The sequence below is a fragment of the Bombyx mori genome, chromosome 10 (assembly GCF_030269925.1).
Source record: "Bombyx mori chromosome 10, ASM3026992v2".
Taxonomy (NCBI): domain Eukaryota; kingdom Metazoa; phylum Arthropoda; class Insecta; order Lepidoptera; family Bombycidae; genus Bombyx; species Bombyx mori.
The window spans coordinates 2693008-2716230 of NC_085116.1; the positions used below are offsets into that span (position 1 = coordinate 2693008).

A 23223-nucleotide genomic window follows, 5' to 3' on the forward strand; every position below is an offset into this window, starting at 1 on the left:
ATTACTAATGCAAAAAGAATAAATTAGGAACATTACATATTAATGCATATCCAATATAAATACATATTGAATATTTATGAAGTATGACCATAACTAACATTTTGGGCAAGTTCTCACTCTTACGTCACATGACAACGTTGATGAATGTGGCAACACTCATCCGGCTGAGCCTTTTCTTTTTATTGCCCTTATAGGCAGACGAGCATACGGCCCACCTGAGGGTGAGTGGTTAGCGTCGCCCATGGACTTCAGAAATGCCAGGGGCAGAACCAAACTGCTGCATACCGTTAGCCTTTGCTCGCCCACCTGTCTTGGTGAAACTGGAAAGGCACCCGGGTCATCAGTAATCCATCATTCACAAAAAAAAAAAAAACTAAACAGGTTAGTTCTGCAGCACCCCACCAGTCGTAAACTGCTTTTGTACAAGCAACATAAATAAAACCGAATGTCTGATAACAACAGAGTCTACTTTCCGTTGACGGAATCGGACTCGCAAACACTCTTATCGCCTTATCAGTGTAGGGGAATGATACCCCGCCCCGCTTAGCTTACTAAGCGTCGTTACTAATCACGTCGGGGTCACCAGTGTGAGGTTTATTGGGAGATGAAGGATGAGGAGGCGTGTGCTTTGGTTGTTTTTTGCGTGTTGTCCTTCATAAACCTCATCGGAGCGGTCAATAAAACATTACTTGTAATTACATATTTATTCGCGTCAGCGACCGCGGTGGATCGCTGCACGTTGACCACTGACTGACTAACGTATGCTGCTCATTACTATATGCACAATAAATGCATACTGAGCTAAGCGGGGCGGGGTATAATTCCCCTACATCAGCAATAAATAAAATAAAACAATAGAAGAGTTATATACTTAAAAACTTTATTATAAAGTCGTCGATTAACAAACGGACGTATCGTAATATTACATTGGAAAATTAAAGTAAATATAGTGTCTTTTTTTTTAAATGTAATCTTTCTAAAACTAATTTGGTGCGACGGATTGTTCTTCAATATAATTTTACGTTCTACAATTAAATTTCAAAAAAGAACTTTGAAACAGATTGTGCGTTAAAAATTATATGACACTCACGCTGACCTTCCGACGATAAAAAAGAAAAAAACATACGGATTATAAACTTGTGTATTTATACCAAGCAAAGAGTACCTATTTGCGTGACCACGCAGTCATGGCTACGTAAGCGCACAAAAACTGTTTTTTTTTTAAAGATAACAAAAGCCTATAGCTCAGCCATTTTAATCGAAATATTTACAAATAAAAATCGTGTAATAAAACTCAAACCCGCAAAATTATAATTTTTGTAATTATTGATGGTAGGACCTCTTGCGAGTCCGCACGGGTAGAAACCGCCACCCTATTTCTGCCGTGATTTGATTACAGTTTGGTATTGGTCATAGTTTAAATCTATGTAGTGTCTCGGAATGGATTGAGAAAGTTCTCGAAAACGAATACCGCTAGGTGATTTCTGATATGATAAAATAAAATAAAAAACTCACGGTCGATATTTTACTAGTACTAGTAGTGCGGTGCGTAGAGTTGCATTTGACGCGAAACTTGAACATACTATAATATAACCTATTCTACTAAATACTACTATATACTATACTATATAATCTATCTATTTTGTAGGCAGCGGCTTGGTTCTGCCCCTGACATTGCTGAAGTCCATGGGCGACGGTAGCCATTCGCCATCAGGTGGGCCGGATGCACGTCTGCCTACAGGGGCAATAAAAAATATTGATAAAAATATTGTCGTTTATTTCTATTTTGTGTTCGGGATTTGGTTTTCTTTATATAAAGATCTTTCTCTAAATAAATTTAAGGAAAACTCTGAGATTTTAAATTTGCGACAGTTTTACCTAATGTTAGCACATCATTTGGCGTATATCTTCGAAAATTCGTGCTAATATATTGTATACCTGTCCCCAAACGGAAGTTGGAAGTATTTTAATGCTGATGCTCAATAAAAAAATACCTCCTGTATATATATTCGTTTTCGAAAACGCTTTTTACACACCCTGTATATAATTAATTTCAAACTATACTTTATATCTTCATAGTTAAGGTTCAATTCGGATTACTGCGAACACGAATTTGATTCGTTTTACTTACACATTAATATTAAAATTGAATAGTAAACATTTTATATCGCAGAGTGAAAGTTGATATAAGCTATTTATATATATTTTGTGCTATGTAACCTAAAACATTACACCGAAGCTTACAGTAAATTTATATAATTTTAAATTTATTTAAGAAGATTTGTACTTTGAAATTGTTTAATATAAACGACAACTAAGTAACAATTGGTGGATAAAGATTATATTTATGTAAAGTGACAATACTTAGTATTGTCTCCGATTAAGGCGAGTCTTTGACGTAATTACAACTACTATTCGGCTTCATTTTGCGTTTTCTATTGTCATTCTTATTGGTATTTGACGGACTTGAGTGTGATGAACTGTGTGCTTAGTGCGAGTTTTTTAACGTTCTCGATAGCGTAAAAGTTAACTGAAATTTGTATGCAGTTAGAACAGCGCCTCTAGCGGCAAACGTAGGCAAACGATCAACTCAATACAAATTTTAGTTAACTTTTACGCTAGCGACAACGTTAAAAAACTCGCACTAAGTACACAGGTTCGTTTGTTTTTTGTCTGGGTGTTTATTATCTATATATGTGTATATTTAAACGTAAATAAATATGTTTATCTCTCAGATACCCGTAACACAGGGAGTACTAAATTGGGGCCAGATGACCATGCGTGACTTTTTCCCCATTTTTTTTTTAAATTGTTTCGTATTGGGTTTTCACCTTTACTAAGTGAAACTGTCAGAAGTTAATAATCTGCTATTAGTTCGTTCGGTACCAAATGAAACGTGAATAAATATCGAGGGATAAAAGATTATTTGCTTTAAGCGATATATTTGCAACTTTACAGGAGAAGCTATTTAAAGTTTAAAATTTGAAAAATAAATCATAGCAAAAAAACTTCTTCGACTATTTAAATGGGGTATTTTATATAATAATTAAATTGATGTTCAATTTAAAACATCGAATTCTTGATACTAATACCAAATAAAACGGACCTTTAATAACAGGTCCTTCTTCAAACGAGGCTTGCGGAGAGTACTCAGCGCTAGGCAGAGGCTTGGTTCTGCCCCTGGCATTACTGACGTCCATGGGCGACGATGACCACTTACCATCAGGTGAGCCGTATTTTCGTCTGCCTACATTGAAAAAAAAAACAAAGGTAAATGTCGCGGATTAAGCGAAATGTCGCTTAAACCAAGTAATCATTCACCGCTCGATATATTTTTTATATAAAAATGACGGTAGTCACAAAACATCCACTAATTACACCTTCATTATCAGTCGCATGATGACAATTCAAAACGAAAGATTAAACCGTATAACCATAGTAGTATTGATTACTTTACAATACTTATATAATAAACTATAACGTATAAAATGATGGAAGCGTTCATTTTGGTAGAATTCTGCTTAACACTATTATGTTATTGAGCATTATGCACACGTCGATTTATCTTTAATTATAAAATAAATTTCTTCTAGAATTATTCTTTCGTACGACTATCAGTGGAGAATTTATAAAAAAAATTACATACATTAATAATTTGGCTAACACGCTTATCGCGATTTATGGCGTCTTAGTACAATCACATTTAATAACAAAACAATTTTCTACATTACGAAGTTCAACTTCTACTAACTATAATGGGTAAGAATTAATAAATCTTTAAAAAAACTAACAGAGAGACTAATGAACAGTCGGATTCTAATATTATTAATATTAGAATAGAATAGAAACCAAGCCAGTCTTAGTTTATAAAATGTATAGAGACACTGAAATACGCGAATAATATACTAGAATAAACAGTCTGTACGCGATAACATCATACGTCAGCATTACGCAATTGTGATGTACTGAGGGGTCTGGAGCGGAACCCTTGGCTGCATAGGAGTGATACTTGAGCCGGAGTCTTTCCTCGTGTTTCGGGGAAGTACAGTCTGCAAAACATACAAGTTGATATTTTAATGATAAATTCTATTTCTTTTTTTCTATTCTATTTTAATGATAATGATAACCTCTTCGGTCCATATAGACAATTTAAATAGTCACAAATAACGTAATGTAAAAAGTAATAGTTTTAAAGGATTTTGGTTACATTAACCCGACCGTTTAACCGATGTTGATTAACCCGTGGTGCAGCTATTAGCGCTCCTGACTTCTGGATGAGGGTCTATGAATTCGAACAAATTCTACAATACAATCGAGAATTCTAGATCAACCTCACGTCTCAAAGAAACTGGCGGCTTTCACGATGTGATATTTATGGGCTCTAGTAATTACGTAACGCTAAGTAGTTGTGAACGACTGGCCAAATAGTGGAATACAAAAAAACCATCCATCATATACAGGGTTGTATATGATGGATGCGCAGAGTGAGGAGACGTTAGCGAGACAGAAAGAGACGTATGAGATGTGAGCGAGACAGAGATAACGAAAGGGCATGCCGCGACTATTAAAGTCGACGCATTATGAACTGAGGCTTTGGGTCATAAATCATATTGATCTGTCTGTCTCGCTCGCACTTACAGATCTTATAGAGAGGTGGAGTGATGTGCGTAAGAATTATATAGTAGACGTATTTAGATATGAATAAAAAACCAACTCGATTAAATATTAAGCTCAACTATCCTAATCTAAACCTGATGATCGTGCGCTAAAGTTAATTATCAAAATTTCAAAATAACTGACCTCATAAAAACGTACAGGGCTGCGGTAACGGCGGAGAACAACAAGAAGGAGTAGGCGCCGATGGTGTCCCGCATCGTTTGGAAGGACATTCCGATGAGAAAGTTCCCCCCCCAGTTCGCCAACGAGCCCCACGCCATGGCGGCGGGGCGCGGCGCCACCTCGAACATTTCTGAAACGAATTGTAGAAATTGCCAACTTCTTTTTCTTTTCCTACCTATTATAGTAACCTCGAGGGGTTTTTTTATTGCTTAGATGGGTGGACGAACTCACAGCCCACCTGGTGTTAAGTGGTTACTGGAGCCTGTAGACATCTACAGCGTAAATGCGCCACCCACCTTGAGATATAAGTTCTAAGGTCTCAAGTATAGTTACAACGGCTGCCCCACCCTTCAAACCGAAACGCATTACTGCTTCACGGCAGAAATAGGTAGGTTATTCTAGATTCACCGAACTAGTAGATGAGCTCGCAGGGCTCAAACCCGTTGCTAACTAACCCGACGTTGCTAACACGAACCCTAGCAAGAGCCGTGCTTCGCAGAATCTACCACCGGATCGGAAACGCGACCCACTGAGAAGATCCGGCGAGAAACTCAGTGGGCTGTGTCTGAGGGTTAATTTACACGTCGAGCCCTTCGTCACAAGCGACGGGTTCGACGAGAACGATGACCGGTGCTTGGGGTAGCTAAAATCACCAGTGGATCGGGAGGAGAGCGCTTCTCAAGACGTTCTATTGCATTGATTTAAAAAAAAGCACTTTGCACACTTCCCTACTTTTTATTTAAAAGAACTTAATTTACATACATTATTTCACTGACTGACTTCCGAATTCCCTATTGGCAGAACAGTGCTGCGCGCGGTCTAAATGTTGACTGAATTTTAAATTTGGTATATTTGTTTGCTAAGTACGACTGCGCGGTGCGCTTTAGTTGTGTGAGTGACCAATCTGTATACGCGTCAATGTAGGCGTGACAGCACGTACCGTTAGCAAAACAAAAACTCATTAATTCAAGTTATGGATTTCACCCATTTTTATATTCTATATTACTATTTTGCAACATCTATACTTATAACTAAACCTTCAAATATTTGTAGGTCGAAATATGTTAAGTATGAACTCACCGGACGCAATAAAATACGCTATAGGTCCAAGACCGAACCCGTACGCGTTGACGTAAGACAACACGGCCACTATGCACACGTACGGCATCCAGGGCGCCGCGTCCTGAAATATAATTTAACGGAATATAATTTAACGGAATATAATATGTAGAGGCTCGTTGGTTTTCTTTATTGACTCGTGAAATCTTCAAAAGAGTTCACATTTTAAAGCGTAGTTGTAAATCTAGAAACTGTCGATTTTTTATTTGTCCTATTAATTGTTTATACAATGATCAGTTTGTCCCATTAATAGTTGATCCAATGATCAGTTTGTCCTATTAATAGTTGATCCAATGATCAGTATGTCCTATTATTAGTTGATCCAATGAACAGTTTGTCCTATTAAAAGTTGATCCAATGATCAGTTTGTTCTATCAATAGTTGATCCAAAGATCAGTTTGTCCTATTATTAGTTGATCCAATGATCAGTTTGTCCTATTAATAGTTGATCCAATGAACAGTTTGTCCTATTAATAGTTAATCCAATGATCAGTTTGTCCTATAATTAGTCGATCCAACGATCAGTTTGTCGTACGACCGCTCCAGAAACCGACCATGTAGTTAAGGGCGGCGGCCAGGGCGGCCAGGAGGAGGGCGGCGGCGAGCACGGAGCGCAGCACGAGGGGGCGGCGGCCGGCGCGCGGCAGGAGGCGCACCATGAGCGCGGCTGTGCACACGTTCACGAGTCCCGCCGCTATCGTCGCCAGCTGAGCCTGGTACGCCGTCAGACCGGCCTGCTCGAACATCATTTGCGAGTAGTAGAACACCTGGAAATTTTATCGAGAAATAATTCGATGAATTTGTTATAAATCGTTTATATGAGCGCGAAAGAAAAATGACTTAGGGGACGACTGGTCTGAGCGCCATTTAGATTTTTTTGAAGTCAAGTGACGTTTTTTTTGGATCATCATCATCATCATCATTTCCTGCCCTTCTCCCAATCACTTGGGGTCGGCGCAACATGCTTTCTCCTTCCATACTCTTCTATCATATACCATTTCTTCGCTCTTACCCATATCGTCTTTCACACAATCCATCCATTTCTTCTTAGGTCTACCTCTTCCTCTATATCCTTCCACACTCATAGTTAACACTGTCTTACCAACCTCATTTTCATTTCGTCTCATCACATGTCCATAGCATCCCAAACGCGCACTCCTCAGCTTCTCTGTCACAGGTGCCACTTTCAGACTTCCTCTAACATATTCATTCCGTATTCTATCCATTCTCGTTACTCCACACATCCATTGCAACATTCGCATCTCTGCTGCATGCAATCGCCTTTCATCCGCCACTTTTGTTGTCCAACAAGCTGATCCATACAAGACGGCAGGCCTTATTAAGGTCTTATATATCTTCCCCTTTAGGGGAAGAGGAATGTGTGAGTCACATATGGTGCCCGTGACCTGCCGCCATTTCATCCATCTTGCGTCAATTCTGTGCCTCACAGTACGATCCGTAGACAGTGAGGTAGAACGCAGAGCCTCCTTGCCACCCTCTGATGTGTTACCACCCGTCACCCCGATGGAAGTTAAAGACTTGATCAAAGACCTACGTCCTCGCAAGGCTCCCGGTTCCGACGGTATATCCAACCGCGTTATTAAACTTCTACCCGTCCAACTCATCGTGATGTTGGCATCTATTTTCAATGCCGCTATGGCGAACTGTATCTTTCCCGCGGTGTGGAAAAAAGCGGACGTTATCGGCATACATAAACCCGGTAAACCAAAAAATCATCCGACGAGCTACCGCCCGATTAGCCTCCTCATGTCTCTAGGCAAACTGTATGAGCGTCTGCTCTACAAACGCCTCAGAGACTTCGTCTCATCCAAGGGCATTCTCATCGATGAACAATTCGGATTCCGTACAAATCACTCATGCGTTCAACAGGTGCACCGCCTCACGGAGCACATTCTTGTGGGGCTTAATCGACCAAAACCGTTATACACGGGAGCTCTCTTCTTCGACGTCGCAAAAGCGTTCGACAAAGTCTGGCACAACGGTTTGATTTTCAAACTATTCAACATGGGTGTGCCGGATAGTCTCGTGCTCATCATACGGGACTTCTTGTCGAACCGCTCTTTTCGATATCGAGTCGAGGGAACCCGCTCCTCCCCACGACCTCTCACAGCTGGAGTCCCACAAGGCTCTGTCCTCTCACCCCTCCTATTTAGCTTATTCGTTAACGATATTCCCCGGTCGCCGCCGACCCATTTAGCTTTATTCGCCGACGACACGACTGTTTACTATTCCAGTAGAAACAAGTCCCTAATCGCGAAGAAGCTTCAGAGCGCAGCCCTAGCCCTAGGACAGTGGTTCCGAAAATGGCGCATAGACATCAACCCAGCGAAAAGTACTGCGGTGCTCTTTCAGAGGGGAAGCTCCACACGGATTTCCTCCCGTATTAGGAGGAGGAATCTCACACCCCCGATTACTCTCTTTAGTCAATCCATACCCTGGGCCAGGAAGGTCAAGTACCTGGGCGTTACCCTGGATGCATCGATGACATTCCGCCCGCATATAAAATCAGTCCGTGACCGTGCCGCGTTTATTCTCGGTAGACTCTACCCCATGATTTGTAAGCGGAGTAAAATGTCCCTTCGGAACAAGGTGACACTTTACAAAACTTGCATAAGGCCCGTCATGACTTACGCGAGTGTGGTGTTCGCTCACGCGGCCCGCACGCACATAGACACCCTTCAATCTCTACAATCCCGCTTTTGCAGGTTAGCCGTCGGAGCTCCGTGGTTCGTGAGGAACGTTGACCTACACGACGACCTGGGCCTCGAATCTATACAGAAATACATGAAGTCAGCGTCGGAACGGTACTTCGATAAGGCTATGCGTCATGATAATCGCCTTATCGTAGCCGCCGCTGACTACTCCCCGAATCCTGATCATGCAGGAGCCAGTCACCGTCGACGCCCTAGACACGTCCTTACGGATCCATCAGATCCAATAACCTTCGCACTAGACGCCTTCAGCTCTAGGAGCAGGCTTAGGGACCTCGGTAACCGTACTCGTCGAACTCGACAAAGAGTTCGCCGTGCAACCTAACCCATGAATCAGCTCGCTGAGTTTCTCGCCGGATCTTCTCAGCGGGTCGCGATTCCGATCCGGTAGTAGATTCATTCGCGAAGCAGCTGCTCTTGAGCTGTTAGGTCTCCTTCGGAGGCGCTCGGGTAGCTGTTAGCAAATCCCACCCCTCCTGGCTGAGCCTTTGCTCGCCCACCTGTCCTGGTGAAACTGGAAAGGCCTCCGGGCCACCAGTAATCCTTCAATCATAAAAAAAAAAAAAAAAAGTACGATCCAGTTCACCGTCGCTTTGGATAACAGACCCTAGGTATCGGAAGTCTTGACATACTGGCAAAGGTGTTCCGTCGAGGGAAATGGTTGTAAAATTGGAGAGACCGCCAAAATCACAGAACAGATGTTCGGTTTTCGATCTGCTGATTTTTAGGCCAACACTCTCCAACTTGCATCGCCATTTCTCCAGCATGTTTTTTTTTATTACGTAAAATTTCATGGGCTAACAAAATTACGCAACAAACCCTTCTTTTCGGTATTTCAGTATTAACAATGACTGTAAATGTCTGTAGACGTGAGCTGCCGGCAGTTATTGATGTGAGTTTTTATAAACCAAAAAAAAAGAAGAAAACTCGCTTTTTAACGTATGGTAATACTCCTGTGTATAATCCACGATCTTAAATGTCAGTATATGTTTGTACTTCAGCGTGTAATCTATGGAGAATCTGTAATCTATATAGTATCTGTGATAAAAATTTGGCGGACTTTTTGGCAGGAGCGCGAGGAGTGAAGTTGTGTGATTTGCTTTAATTTGTCTATTTAGTGTTTCTTCAGGTTTAAATATATAGTATCGGTGGTTTATTAACTGTTTAATATCTGTGAAAGTGCAAAAATGTGGGAAAATGAAACAAAGCCGCTGGATGTAACTTCTCGTGATCCTCCAAAAAGTCCACTGAAAAAAACTCAGTAAATGACCACCATTTTAATGAGATTCATCATTCATTCGGAGATATATTTCATCCCATATCATATCATCTCATTTCATTTAATTTCATCCCAGTTGATTAATGTCCCAAATTAATCATCTTCCTTTCATTTCATTTCACTCCATATTATCATTTTTCATAAAATATAGAATATAAAATAAAATAAGACATGACTGAAAGGTCTTAGTTACCAGGTCATAAAATCCGAGCGATAAAGAGATTTCAAGGGTGTGTGTGTGTTTTTTTTTCTTATTTTTTTTTGTATAGTGTAACACAAGCACAAATATGAGGGAAAGAACATGGCTTCTCGGATTGTCTCAACAGGTTTATGAAATTCTTACATTTGATTTTATTTTTAGCGGCCCTTATAGGTTTGAGCTTGAAGTACAAGACTTGACCTTTATGGGCAAGATCCTTTAACTGGTCTGAATAGATAAAAAATAAATCTATCCAAGCTGACAAGTGATTATCGCGATTTTGGGCGGGAACGCGATGGCAAAAGTCGTGTGTGTGTGTTATTTTGTTATTTTTGTGTTTCTTCAGATTTGAACGTGTAACAACGGTAATAAAATGCATAAGTATGAGAAAATGATACAAAACCGCTGAAAGTCGCTTTTCGGGTTCTGCCTAAAAGTCAACTGAAATTTCATTAACTAAGCACAATTTTACCGAAACTTTATTTCATCTTATCTCATCTCGTTTTACTTCAATTTTATCCCTACAGATTACAGTCTCAAATAAATCAACTTCATCTTATTCCGCTGCATATCTTTTTAGATAGACACACGTATGTATATATTGTAATAATTTAAGATTTTTATTAACTCTGGCAACAATAGCATGGTAAGAAGCTGATTGCCATATTGAAAAAACAAGGAAGAAGTAATAACCGCGTTGATCCCGCTGGTCTGCTGTCCCGCTTGTAGCGCCACCACCAGGAGCAGCGGCAGGCGCAGGGCAGGCTCCCGCGCCACCTGCAGCATCGAGTAGCGCTGGACGACGGACGCCGTGGCCGCTTCCTCACGAAGAGTCTCCAGCTCTGACGCCAGCAGGCTCATTGAAACACCGCGGAGACGACTCAACTCTGTTAAGGAAGGTGAATTACCAAGCATCTGTACGGTTTCCCCGGTCATCGTTCTCGTCGAACCCGTCGCTTGTGACGAAGGGCTCGACGAGTAAATTAACCCTCAAACGAAGGGCTCGACGAGTAAATTAAGCCTCAGACACAGCCGACTGAGTTTCTCGCCGGATCTTCTCAGTGGATCGCGTTTCCGATCCGGTGGTAGATTCTGCGAAGCACTGCCCTTGCTATGGCCAGTGTTAGCAACACTCCGGTTTGAGACCCGTGAGCTCACCTACACTGAAATAGCCTCTCAAGACTATCATCATAGGTAGGGAAAAAAAAACGAAAATTAATTCTTTCGGCAGCGTTCGTGAGGGAAGGTAGTCGTGGACATGATTAGCGTGAGTCATTGCTTTCAAGTCTCTGTAAATGTGGGCTTAAAGTCAGGAGAATACCTAAGTGTTTATTTCTGTATTCTGGTTATTTGGTGATTTATTTCAGTTCGGTTGAATTAGAGATTGTTTGAGAATCACAAATTTTTTAGTGTTTAAATTGTTATTTTTTTAAAGGCTTTTTCTTCTCAATCCTAAATATATCATAATATAAATAATGATATAAAAATTTACATGATTCATTCAGAAATTCACAGTACCTTCCAAAGCTTTTCCTTCGTCGCGTTTCATAACGTACAAGTACTTCGGGCTCTCCGGCAATATGAACAGTATGGGTAAACACACAATGACTAGAATCGCGTAAGCCCCTAGCAGATACGGCCAGTTGTCCGGGCCCCCTGTGGACCAATGTGGAACTTTAAGGGGGAATTAATTCGTAGCGTTTATACGAGAGATTTTGTAGGTAGGACAGTATTAAGTTGTCCCCGACAGTATTAACTTGGAACAGCTATCATTTAACGTGTTTTGCAGTAACATAACCTCTCTTTGAATTTTAATCAACAATACTTTACAATTTGAAGTCGTCGTGGACTAAAGGATAAGACGTCCGGTGCATTCGTGTGTAGCGATGCAATGGTGTTCGAATCCCGCTGGCGAGTATCAATTTTTCTAATAAATTACGTACATATCAAATATTCACGATTGACTTCCACGGTGAAAAAATAACATCGTGTAATAAAAATCAAACTCGCAAAATTATAATTTGCATAATTACTGGTGGTAGGACATCTTGTGAGTCCGCACGGGTAGGTACCACCACCCTGCCTATTTCTGCCGTGAAACAGTAATACGTTTCGGTTTGGAGGGTGGGGCAGCCGTTGTAACTATACTGAGACCTTAGAACTTATATCTCAAGGTGGGTGGCGGCATTTACGTTGTTGATGTCTATGGGCTCCAGTAACCATTTAACACCACATGGGCTGTGAGCTCGTCCACCCATCTATGCTTAAAAAAAAGTAAGGATTAACTCTGCTCCGATGAAGGCATCATCATCATCAACATCATGATGGCAAGTGAAATAGACAATATAGGTATGACCTCAGTTGTCCATCTTCGAAATCCGAAGCTGGCCGCATCCAGTGAAGTGTTCCCATGGTGTAAAATCGCTGTTTTAGATCGTCCTCCCACGAGACGACAGCTGTGTGAGTCTCAGAATGGGCCCATGAAGCCATGGGAGCTGCAGTGACTTTATAATAATGTATTTATCCTCAAGGCAAAAAAGATAATTTCGGAAATGCCATTAGACTGCGAAAATACCCTGAAGAGAATCTCGTTAAGTTACCAGCTAATTGTTTGAAACTTACCCAACAAAAAGTTCAATCCCATAACTTGCCCAACAAGAACACCCACGTTGACCCCCATGGGACACGCGACACCCATGGCTCCAGTTAGTCTGGGCGGCGCCAGCTCCGTCAGGTACATGGGAACTATGCTGGTAGTCAGACCTGGATAATGAAACAACTCATAATTTAGACTTATAGGATAAACACGAAGGCCGCACGGGTAGGTACCTCCACTCTATTTCTGCCAAAAAGCAGTGATAAATTTCGGCTTCAAGGGTGAGACAGAGGATATACAATTGAGACGTAGACCTCATGTCTCAAGGTGAGTGGCGGCTTCACGATGTTTCGGTAACCACTTAATCATTTAATCAATAAAATTATAAACAAGAAACCTTCTAGTCAACTGTTAAGGGGGCGTCCATTAATTACGTGAGGCATTTTTGAGAATTTTTAGCCCACTTAGTTTCTCGCCGAATCTTCTCAGTGGGTCGCGATTCCGATCCGGGCGTAGCATCTTAGGCTACCAGCCAACAGTTAGGAAAAAAAGAGAGAAAATTTCGATCCCCTCCCACCCTAGAACATCTTAAGTAATTAATGGCCGTCTAAGGAAGCAATCAGGAAGACTATTTTAAATTAATGTGACTACTTAAGACTACTTGTAATGTAATAATACAAAAAAAAAACGGATTAATAAAAAAATATTATCCTTTAAAAAAACTTTCACTTCTTTTATTTAGTTTGGATAAAGAATTAGTCACCTCACTGTACGTATACCGCCATCTAGTAGGAAAAAGCTGAACGAAATTGACATTTCGAGAATATCGATTTTCGAGAAAGATCGTTTCGAATATTAATGTAAGTACTGGCTTCCAGAGAGATTACATGACTCTTAAACGAAAGCATAAAGCTCAAATTTAAACTTCGATACGATAAGTGCTGTAAATATTGGAATAACAAAATCATTTGACATTAGTTTACGTCGATTGACTAGGTAATAGTTGCCTAAAAATAATATTGAACACGTACCTCCGGCTAGACCGACTAAAAGTCTCCCGATTATAAGCATCTCCACTGAATTAGCCGTCCGGCATAGCAAGAAGAGCAAAGCTCCCGCGATCCATAGCGCCCCCGTAGCGATCGTTGCCATTTTTCTGGAAAAAAAAAGAAGAAAGATAAGCAAAAATGTATCAATTGACCACGAAATAATGAAATAAATAAAACCGTTTGACTAACTGTAATCTTTAAATCTGTTCTATTGCAATGTTTGACTTGTTCCTTGAGTTTAGCTTTTGTTAAAAATTGCATATGAAACATATGCTCTGAGTGTAAGTTGCAATGTTTGAGTTGCTCCTTGAGTTTAGCTTTTGTTAAGAAATTGTATATGAAACATATGCTCTGAGTGTTAGTTGCAATGTTTAACTTGTTCCTTGAGTTTAGCTTTTGTTAAGAAATTGTATATGAAACTATACTTACTGTATACTGTGTATGTAACTACACTGAGACCTTAGAACTGATATCTCAACGTGGGTAGCGCATTTACGTTGTAGATATCTATGGGCTTCAGTAACCACTTAACACCAGGTGGGCTGTGAACTCGTCCACCCATCTAAGCAATAAAAAAAAACATATGATCTGAGTGTAAGTACAAATCGTTGTTAAAGATTGTTTAAACTTTAAAATTTCACGTTTGACCTCTTGACTAAAACTAGCGAGACGCTCGCCGCGACTTTTAACCCCTTCATGATTATTAAGAGATGTCTTTTCCCAAGCCCACTTACCTTCCGAGGCTATCAGCTAAGTACGAGCCAAGTATAGAGCCGGTACACCCGCCGACGATGAAGATAGACACCACCGAAGACCAAAGAACATTCATCCATTGCTCGTCCAGCACTACATCGTAACGGCTGATGAAACTTTCATTACAGAATTGTTTTATCACCTAGAATCAAAGAGCTATTTTTTTCTCAATTTCACCTAAATATTACATTTCTTTTCTCTATGAATTTTTGAATTGGTTGTTTAACGCGAATTGCTATTTGCGATAACATCACAAATTCTGGTATTGGTATTGGTATTGTTACGCCGGTAGAGTAACGCCATCAATCTCTGAATAGTCGAACGAATATCGAAGGATCTAGTAGCGCCCAGAACGCTCGAGAAGTACAACGCCATCTATTGACAGATAGCGGAAACTATTACTAGAGATGTGTAGAATATTCTCGATAATTCTAGGGATGAGGTATCGGCTATAAAAGCGTTGTAGAGATGGCACGCAGTCAGTCACTAATTGGAACTACTCGAAGCGAAACAGCTAACGGATCACCTGAAGCAAAGCGGAACAAGCGAATTGAGAGTTTTAAAGTGTTTGTTGAATATCTTAAAGTGTTTGTGAAGTGTTTAAGTGTTCTAAGTGTTGAATACAGTTTTTAAGTTGTACTTTGGTGAAATTTTATTTATCCCGAACCCCAGCGCGTAACAGTATATACTTATCCGTTACACGTTCCACTTCTATCTGCCAGGGCTACGACATGTTCCTCTTCAAATAATAAATAAATCTATTGTTCGCTTTTCAATTAACTGGCAATTGGTTTCAAAGGCAGCATATTTTTTTGTCTTTAAACACATTACACACAGTCCATCGCAATTCAGTAATTATCGATTCTACGGTAGTAGTTGGATAGGTAAATAAAAACTTGTAACTAAACCCGATTGCTTGTATAATTCCGTCGAAAATTACCTCAGCCGGTGTATTAACGACACCTATATTATATCCTACAGGGACGGATGATCCGATGGTGGTGATGACTCCGGCCAATATCAAATAAAACGACCACCCGGTGGCTGTGTACTCGTTCGTCTTAGTCCAATGCTGGTTCTCATTGAATACCTGAAAAATGCAGGTCGACACTAATTTATTAATGGGGTCTATAATATCACTTTTAGGTCGCAAGGTCCGTCGGTAAAGAGCAACTTGAGAGTTAGTAGACTTCTAGAGATTTATCATTTTAATTGAAAATAAACTTCTCCTCCAAAAACAAATGCCGTGTTACTTAAAACACACTCCAGTTTTTACAATCGATATTTAAGTTAAGACAACTCTAATTACACTCTGACAGTAAAGGAAAAGCAAAATAAAATCACTAATTACGATATTCATATTACTCTAATGCTGTCCTATTGAGGTTTGAAGCGTTCTGAACGGTAGTTTAAGGCTTGGATTGCAGATGTCCATGAACCATAGTCACCATTTACGACCAAGAAAGATCTGACTATCTGCTAATATGTGCAACTTATATATATCGTTTACTAAGAACTGAAACGCATTACTGCTTCACGGCAGAAATAGACAGGGTGGTGGTACCTACCCGTGCGGACTCACAAGACGTCCTACCACCAGTACAAGACGTCTCACCACCAGTTTTGGTGTTTTAGGACTCTTAGAAATAGATTCATCCTTAGCATCTTCGAATTCGCCTTTTCCAGAGTCTATTAAATATTGCGGCGCCTTAGTAAGAAAATTGAGAGAAATGGACATAATTATTTCAGGGCGCCGTGTAGGGCACCAGTAACCTACATGACAGTCAACGTGTTTAAGGTATATAATCAATTTATTTATTATAAAAAAAAGAACACAATATTCCTAACCTAAAAGTACATGTTTAATATGAAAACTAAAAACTATTTAAAAATAAAACCCTTTTATATATAACGCAAAGTTTATTGTACTAAACTCGCTGTTTACATAAATCTAAATACGTACAGATATCGAATATCGTGTAACTAACTATGCACTTAACACCCTAAATATTAAGTTATTACAAAATAATTGAGATCATGGTATATTATCAATGCCTTACATATGAATATTGTATGACTTACATGACTAGTAATTTTATTATCAAAAATACATTTTTGAATGTGTCAAATTCAGAATCAGAATCTTTGAATGTAAAGAATGTAAAGTACTTTATACTGAAATTACGAAAAATGTTAATACAGTCAAAATCTGTTATAACGACATCGAAGGGACTGCTCATATTCAGTCGTAAAAACCGATAGTCGTAACAACCGGTGATGCTTAATGTGTATCGTGCAAGTATGTACATACTGGTCATATAGCATTCAGCCGGGACCTTTGTTCTAGGTTATTATAACCGGCATGTTGTTCTAAACGATGTCGCAGTAAACGGTTTTAACTGTAATTACTTTAAATGGAACGTCATAAAACAGAAATGGCGACCTTTAAAATTTTCACTAGTGACTACTGTGGACGCGCGAGTTCATGTCCATCCTGAGGAATGCGGTAGTGCTGTGACCTAATTAATTATGGTAATGTCGATAATAACTACCGATTTAGTCAACAGCTGTCCATTTGGTTTAATGTAACTTAAAGTAATTTTGCAATTTATGAAATAAAATAAATGAGTCGACTAGTATCAAAGCCGGCAATGTGACTTTTGGACAATTATTGGTAAATCAGAAAAACGCATTATTGACTTTGTATTCCATTGGCAGCCAGAAAACTCTTCTGAACGACATCTTAGATAAATAACAGGTTAAGTATTAACCTTTATTTAATGCAGGTTTTGAACCGTATTCTTTGAAGGAGACGATTATATTCAAATCAATCTGTATTGACATATCAATAACATTTTTTTGTTCAAATGCACAGATTGCCACCTTTGATAATAGACGACTCAAATGTGATAAGTAATTACTTGTTTATTTCTAATAGAGAAAAATATTTTTAAATTCCAATTCAATCACTATCGAATGAAAAGACAACCGACAGATCAGAGTTGGAATCAGTATATATCTTTTTTCAATAGGTTTTTTTCTATCTGAACTTGTTGGAAGCGGAGTAGTCATGGTTAAATAACATAATAGCGTTAGCGTAAATTTTCGATATCGATAAACGCGCGTCACAACCGTCACTCGGACACGGACAACACTCGACGTCAGACAAATGCGGGCAGGCGGGCGAAGGCGGGGCGAGCTGTCCCCGCGCGTCGCCTCTGGCCCCGATAGACATGAACTCGCGCGCATACAGTAGGTGCATAAGCATTAGCCAAAATATGGGATGGAAGTTTATCAAAATGTTTTTTTTTAGGTAATATATTTCATGCATCTACACACAGTACAATTTGCGAAAAGTTTATTTGATACATTTCGTTTAAACTATAATTATTTCGTAAAAATTGAAAGACTAGATTAGTTTTATAGAAAGAGACTAGATTAGTTTTAAAAAACATTATAGAAAAACACGGTGTTCCTAATATCGCTTCTAAAACTTCTTCTGGCAAACCGTTAGTAGCGCGTTCGCTCCATCGACGGCGCACGGAAAAACCGTGCACACGACGTAAATCGGCCAGTACGCGTTGCAAAGCCATCCGGTGAAGACGAAATACGTCAGAGCCAGGGATCCTCCGGCGTGTGTTGCTGCAGCTGAATTACTGATTCAAGGAATCATATTGATATCGACACGGCACACTGTGTATTCAACAAAATACGTCTCTAGAGCTCCTAAGCGTTCTAATGGCAACTGATTTTGGTATTTTCATTGAAATTATTAACCGGCTTCAAATTGAAAAGTTTCTCAATTTTTATTTGGCCACTTTTCTATTCTCCTATTTAAAAAAAAGAGTGAACCGAGAAATATTTGTCTGTTTCACTTATGTTTGAAGTTGCCTCAACTGATGCATGCAATGACCACTGAATGAAATGGTCAAAACACATTGTTACTATTATTCCCAAATCACAGCATATTTATTAATCACATGACTAGGGTCAAGTGTCCACTTTCGAATCACTTAGAGGGAGAAAAGATATTGATATTCAAAAACTTCTTACCACCAATGAACCATCAAGACATTGTTTCAATTAAAACGGATTGCAAGTGCACATGTTCGCAGATTTAGTGACAATGATGCTATTCTTGAAAATGTCATTATTTAAACTAAAATTGCACATGAAATGATTTCATTATAAATGGTGAGAAGCATTTGAAGCGAAAGAGCTAATAACTCAGATAGTTAATAGTGCGTTCATCACTTTTTCACACACCTTTGATTTATACAGGCCTTACAAATTTCCCAGCACTTTTTAGGGCTTGTTTTGAAACTTCGCAGCTATATATTATTATGTTATATTACGAACGGGATTTATAGTATAGATAGCAAAAGTGGTGTTTATAAGGCACTGTTCGAACACAAAATTTGAAGGCGGTTCAAAGCTTTTGCAATGGACATTGAAACAAACACCAAACTCACAAAATTTTCGGGGCTAAGTAACGACCCTACTCGTACCAGACAGTAGACCACCAAAAAAGCGTTTAGAAGCGGCCGTTGTAATGTTAATGACAAAAAGGATACATATTAGACAAACGAACGGGGTTGACATTGTTATTCCATACATGAAGTTCGCTAGCTCAAGTATTATGAGTGTTACAGATGATGCGAGCCCAATTTTGAACCTGCGAACATGCATTATTGTTACACAAAGCTGTTTCACCAAAACACCACACCAGTTACGTGTCTTAATAGTTCATTTCTTCGAATTAGGTCAACGAACCAAGGATGTTAATATGAAGATATGGGTATGGGATGCCGATCTCAAGCTACTGCTATTACTTTTGCTGTCATCCGTCCGTAGTTGAGATACCTTCACTAATAATTATCCTTCACCCAAATTTCCATCTTAAATACTGGTAACAAGACGTTATAGAAACCCATATCTAAACAGTATGGGTGGCTATCACCCATACTGTAGACTACTATGGGCAAAACAGTAGACTTGAACTTTTAATGTCAAGTGACACAGGGATATTTACATAGCGGTTTCTATGAGCCCTAACAAGGCGTCTGCCCCACACAATTGATTATAAAATGAACTACTTGGGCATAGCTTCATACTATTTTAAGATAACGAAAAACCTTCAAGAACAAACAAGGTGAAAATTATTAAAAATAATATTTATGGTTCGAACCGGAGCTAACATTATACTTTGTTTTCATATTGTTAGAAAACGATTTACGAATATGCTTCCATAAAAAGTAACTTTGAATGAATGAATGAAAATTCTTTATTGCACAAAATAGTGTACAAAGGCGAACTTAACGCCATGCAGGCATTCTCTTCCAGTTAACCCTCGTTGATGAAGTGAATGATTCAAGAAGTGTGTAGCTGTGATGAAGTTAATACATGGCGATAATTTAAAGAATTTTTATTAAGAAGAATAATTTAAACTTTATTGAGAGTCTTTTTTAAAGTGATGTAAATTTTTATTTTTACTTCACTATCTCAAGTAAATAGACATGTGTATTCAATATATATTATTTTAAATATGTAAATGATGTATATACAGTAAGAAAGAGAAAATTAAATAACCCATTCATTTATTTATTAGATGGGTAGACGAACTGACCCGGTTACCCGGTGTTCGATTGGTTACCAGAGCCCATAGACGTAAATGCCACCACCCTCCTTGAGACATGAGATCTAAGTCTCAGTTTTTATAGAACAACAGCTACCCCTCTTCATACCGAAACGCATTAATGCCTCACGAAATAAATCGGCGGTATATTTATGATAACAAATATAAAAACCATTGTAATTTTTATATTAATTACAATTCTGAGTCAGTTAATAATAAACTAAAAATTTTAATTTTTTATTTATTTAATTAACTTTGTACGTAGTCGTATCCGGGCTAATCTACGAAAAAGTGGTTCCTGTCGCTCAGTCACCTAGGCCTTAGCTTAGCTAATCCTGAGAGGGTACAGTCACAGAGTACTAGCTTTCATACCACTTCGGAATCACCAGCGGGCAGAGTTCATTCCATAGCCTGATCGTACAATACGAGCGAATTAACCCACAGACACAGCCCACTGAGTTTCTCGCCGGATCTTCTCAGTGGGTCGCGTTTCCGATCCGGTGGTAGATTCCGCGAAGCACGGCTCTTGCTAGATTTCGTGTTTTTTTTTTGCTTAGATGGGTGGACGAACTCACGTCCACCTGGTGTTAAGTGGTTACTGGAGCCCATAGACGTCTACAACATAAATGCGCTACCCAGCTTGAGATATAAGTTCTAAGATCTCAGTATAGTTACAACGGCTGCCCTACCCTTCAGACCGAAACGCATTACTGCCTAACGGCAGAAATAGGTAGCAACAACGTCAGCTTTGAACCCCGTGAACTCACCTACTAGCTCGCTGAATCTAGAATAATCCCTTGAGTTTAATAGAATAGGTAGGAAACACAACAAAAAAATCGTACACGTAAATATCTGGAAAGCCACTGCTAGGAGCCGCAACGGTTTCGGCTTTTTTTTATTGCCCTTATAGGCTGACGAGCATACAGCGCACCTGATGGTGAGTGGTTACCGTCGCCCATGGGCTTCAGCAATGGCAGGGGCAAAGCCAAGCCGCTGCCTACCGTTTTTTATTGCCCTTGACATGACATGAACTCTGCTCCGAGACCCATATCTGGCGCTTTAATTAAAAACTGTTTTTGTTACTTCATTATTTTATTACTTTTGATTTCGTCAAAAACAAATCTTACAATTTACGTACATAGGATCGATAAAGTTACGATAACCTTCCACCCGTTATGTTATCAAAACAATAAAACGAAAGGCCGCGATTACACGGACAATTAAATTTCATGACCGATATTGCGTGATTCAATTGGGGGCTTAGATAAGCTGTGATAGTTTTTTATGTATATTTTATATAGTGGCCAAGAAAAAAAAAACAGATCAATACAACACAGTGACGTATATTGCCCCAATTGGATGTATGCCATACGCTTCTATAAATAAAAATATTCACCCGTCATTATGTTCAAATAAAACTTAACTGGTTTTAAGAATATCCTGATGAATCCGAATGAATTGGTGCATTCGTGTTGCAGCGATGCACCGGTGTTCGAATCCCAGGCGGGTACCAATTTTTCTAATGAAATACGTACTTAACAATTGTTCACGATTGACTTCCACGGTGAAGGAATAACATCGTGTAATAAAAATTAAACCCGCAAAATTACAATTTGCGTAGTTACTGGTGGTAGGACCTCTTGTGAGTCCGCGCGGGTAGGTACCCTGCCTATTTCTGCCGTGAAGCAGTAATGCGTTTCGGTTTGAAGGGTAGGGCAGCCGTTGTAACTATACTTGAGACCTTAGAACTTATATCTCAAGGTGGGTGGCGCATTTAGGTTGTAGATGTCTATGGGCTCCAGTAACCACTTAACACCAGGTGGGCTGTAAGCTCATCCATCCATCTAAGCAATAAAAAAAAATCTCGGTCTTTTGACCAGTCTCATGGTCTGTAGTTTGTAAAAACTTCCGATTTTGTCCACCTAAATCATGAATCTTCTATATTTCATTATTTGAAATAACTAGTGAGGTCATAAGTATTGTCACACAGTAAAAACTTTTCTTTTAGAATGCTGGCCACAAAAAAGTTTATTGAATTCGAATTTCGAATTGTTCATGAAAATAAAAATGTTTTAGAATTTTACTCATTTTTAAATATGGAGTGGACGCTTAAAGAAGACCGTGTTGCAGTTATTGCGTTGCATCGTTGCGGTTACGCGCCAATTCAAATTTTTAACATACTGAAAATTTTGAATATAACCAAAAGCTTTGTTTATCGTACCATCAAACGATACAATGAAGACTCTAGTGTAGATGACAGGTCAAGAAGTGGTCGCCCTCGGTCTGTTAGGACTCCAGCAGTGATAAAAGCTGTGAAGGCGCGAATTCAAAGAAATCCCAAACGTAAGCAGAAACTGTTGGCCCTTCAGATGGGGTTAAGCAGAACCACGGTGAAAAGGGTGTTAAATGAAGACTTAGGGCTTCGGGCATATCGAAGAAAAACAGGACATCGTTTGAATGCTCGTCTAATGGACCTGAGACTGAAGAGATGCCGCGCTTTGTTGAAGCGGTACGCGGGAAAAAAATATCGGGAAATTCTTTTTTCGGATGAAAAAATTTTTACCGTAGAAGAGAGCTACAACAAACAAAATGATAAGGTGTACGCACACAGTAGTGAAGAAGCGAGCAACCGCATTCCGCATGTCCAACGAGGTCATTTTCCATCCTCGCTCATGGTATGGTTGGGAGTTTCTTATTGGGGCTTAACAGAGGTACATTTTTGTGAGAAAGGTGTAAAAACAAATGCAGTTGTGTATCAAAATACAGTCCTGACGAACCTTGTGGAACCTGTTTCTCATACCATGTTCAATAACAGGCACTGGGTATTCCAACAAGATTCGGCGCCAGCTCATAGACCGAAGAGCACACAAGACTGGCTGGCGGCGAGTGAAATCGACTTCATCCGGCACGAAGACTGGCCCTCCTCCAGTCCAGATTTGAATCCGTTAGATTACAAGATATGGCAACACTTGGAGGAAAAGGCGTGCTCAAAGCCTCATCCCAATTTGGAGTCACCCAAGAA

The 23223-nt window shown here is 39.5% G+C and overlaps 2 protein-coding genes across 3 annotated transcripts in view; both read right to left on the reverse strand.

Moving 5' to 3' along the window:
* Positions 1-863: 863 nt before the first annotated feature.
* LOC110385588 (uncharacterized) overlaps positions 864-23223 on the reverse strand; it is a 933915-nt gene continuing 911555 nt past the window's right edge. Inside the window, exon 4 of the mRNA XM_038013437.2 lies at positions 864-4105. The gene's annotated coding sequence lies outside the window, so the exon portion shown is untranslated. The remainder of the gene's footprint in view (positions 4106-23223) is intronic.
* LOC101736199 (solute carrier family 2, facilitated glucose transporter member 1) overlaps positions 864-23223 on the reverse strand; it is a 32082-nt gene continuing 9722 nt past the window's right edge. For both annotated transcript variants that reach the window (XM_038013365.2, XM_038013366.2), the window contains exons 2-11: positions 15507-15656; positions 14548-14708; positions 13796-13920; positions 12791-12931; positions 11687-11824; positions 10862-11055; positions 6513-6725; positions 5920-6022; positions 4801-4969; positions 864-4049 (exon numbers count right to left, since the gene is read on the reverse strand). In XM_038013365.2, the coding sequence (XP_037869293.1) occupies positions 3935-4049; positions 4801-4969; positions 5920-6022; positions 6513-6725; positions 10862-11055; positions 11687-11824; positions 12791-12931; positions 13796-13920; positions 14548-14708; positions 15507-15656 (1509 nt within the window). In that variant the 3' untranslated portion in view covers positions 864-3934. The remainder of the gene's footprint in view (positions 4050-4800; positions 4970-5919; positions 6023-6512; positions 6726-10861; positions 11056-11686; positions 11825-12790; positions 12932-13795; positions 13921-14547; positions 14709-15506; positions 15657-23223) is intronic.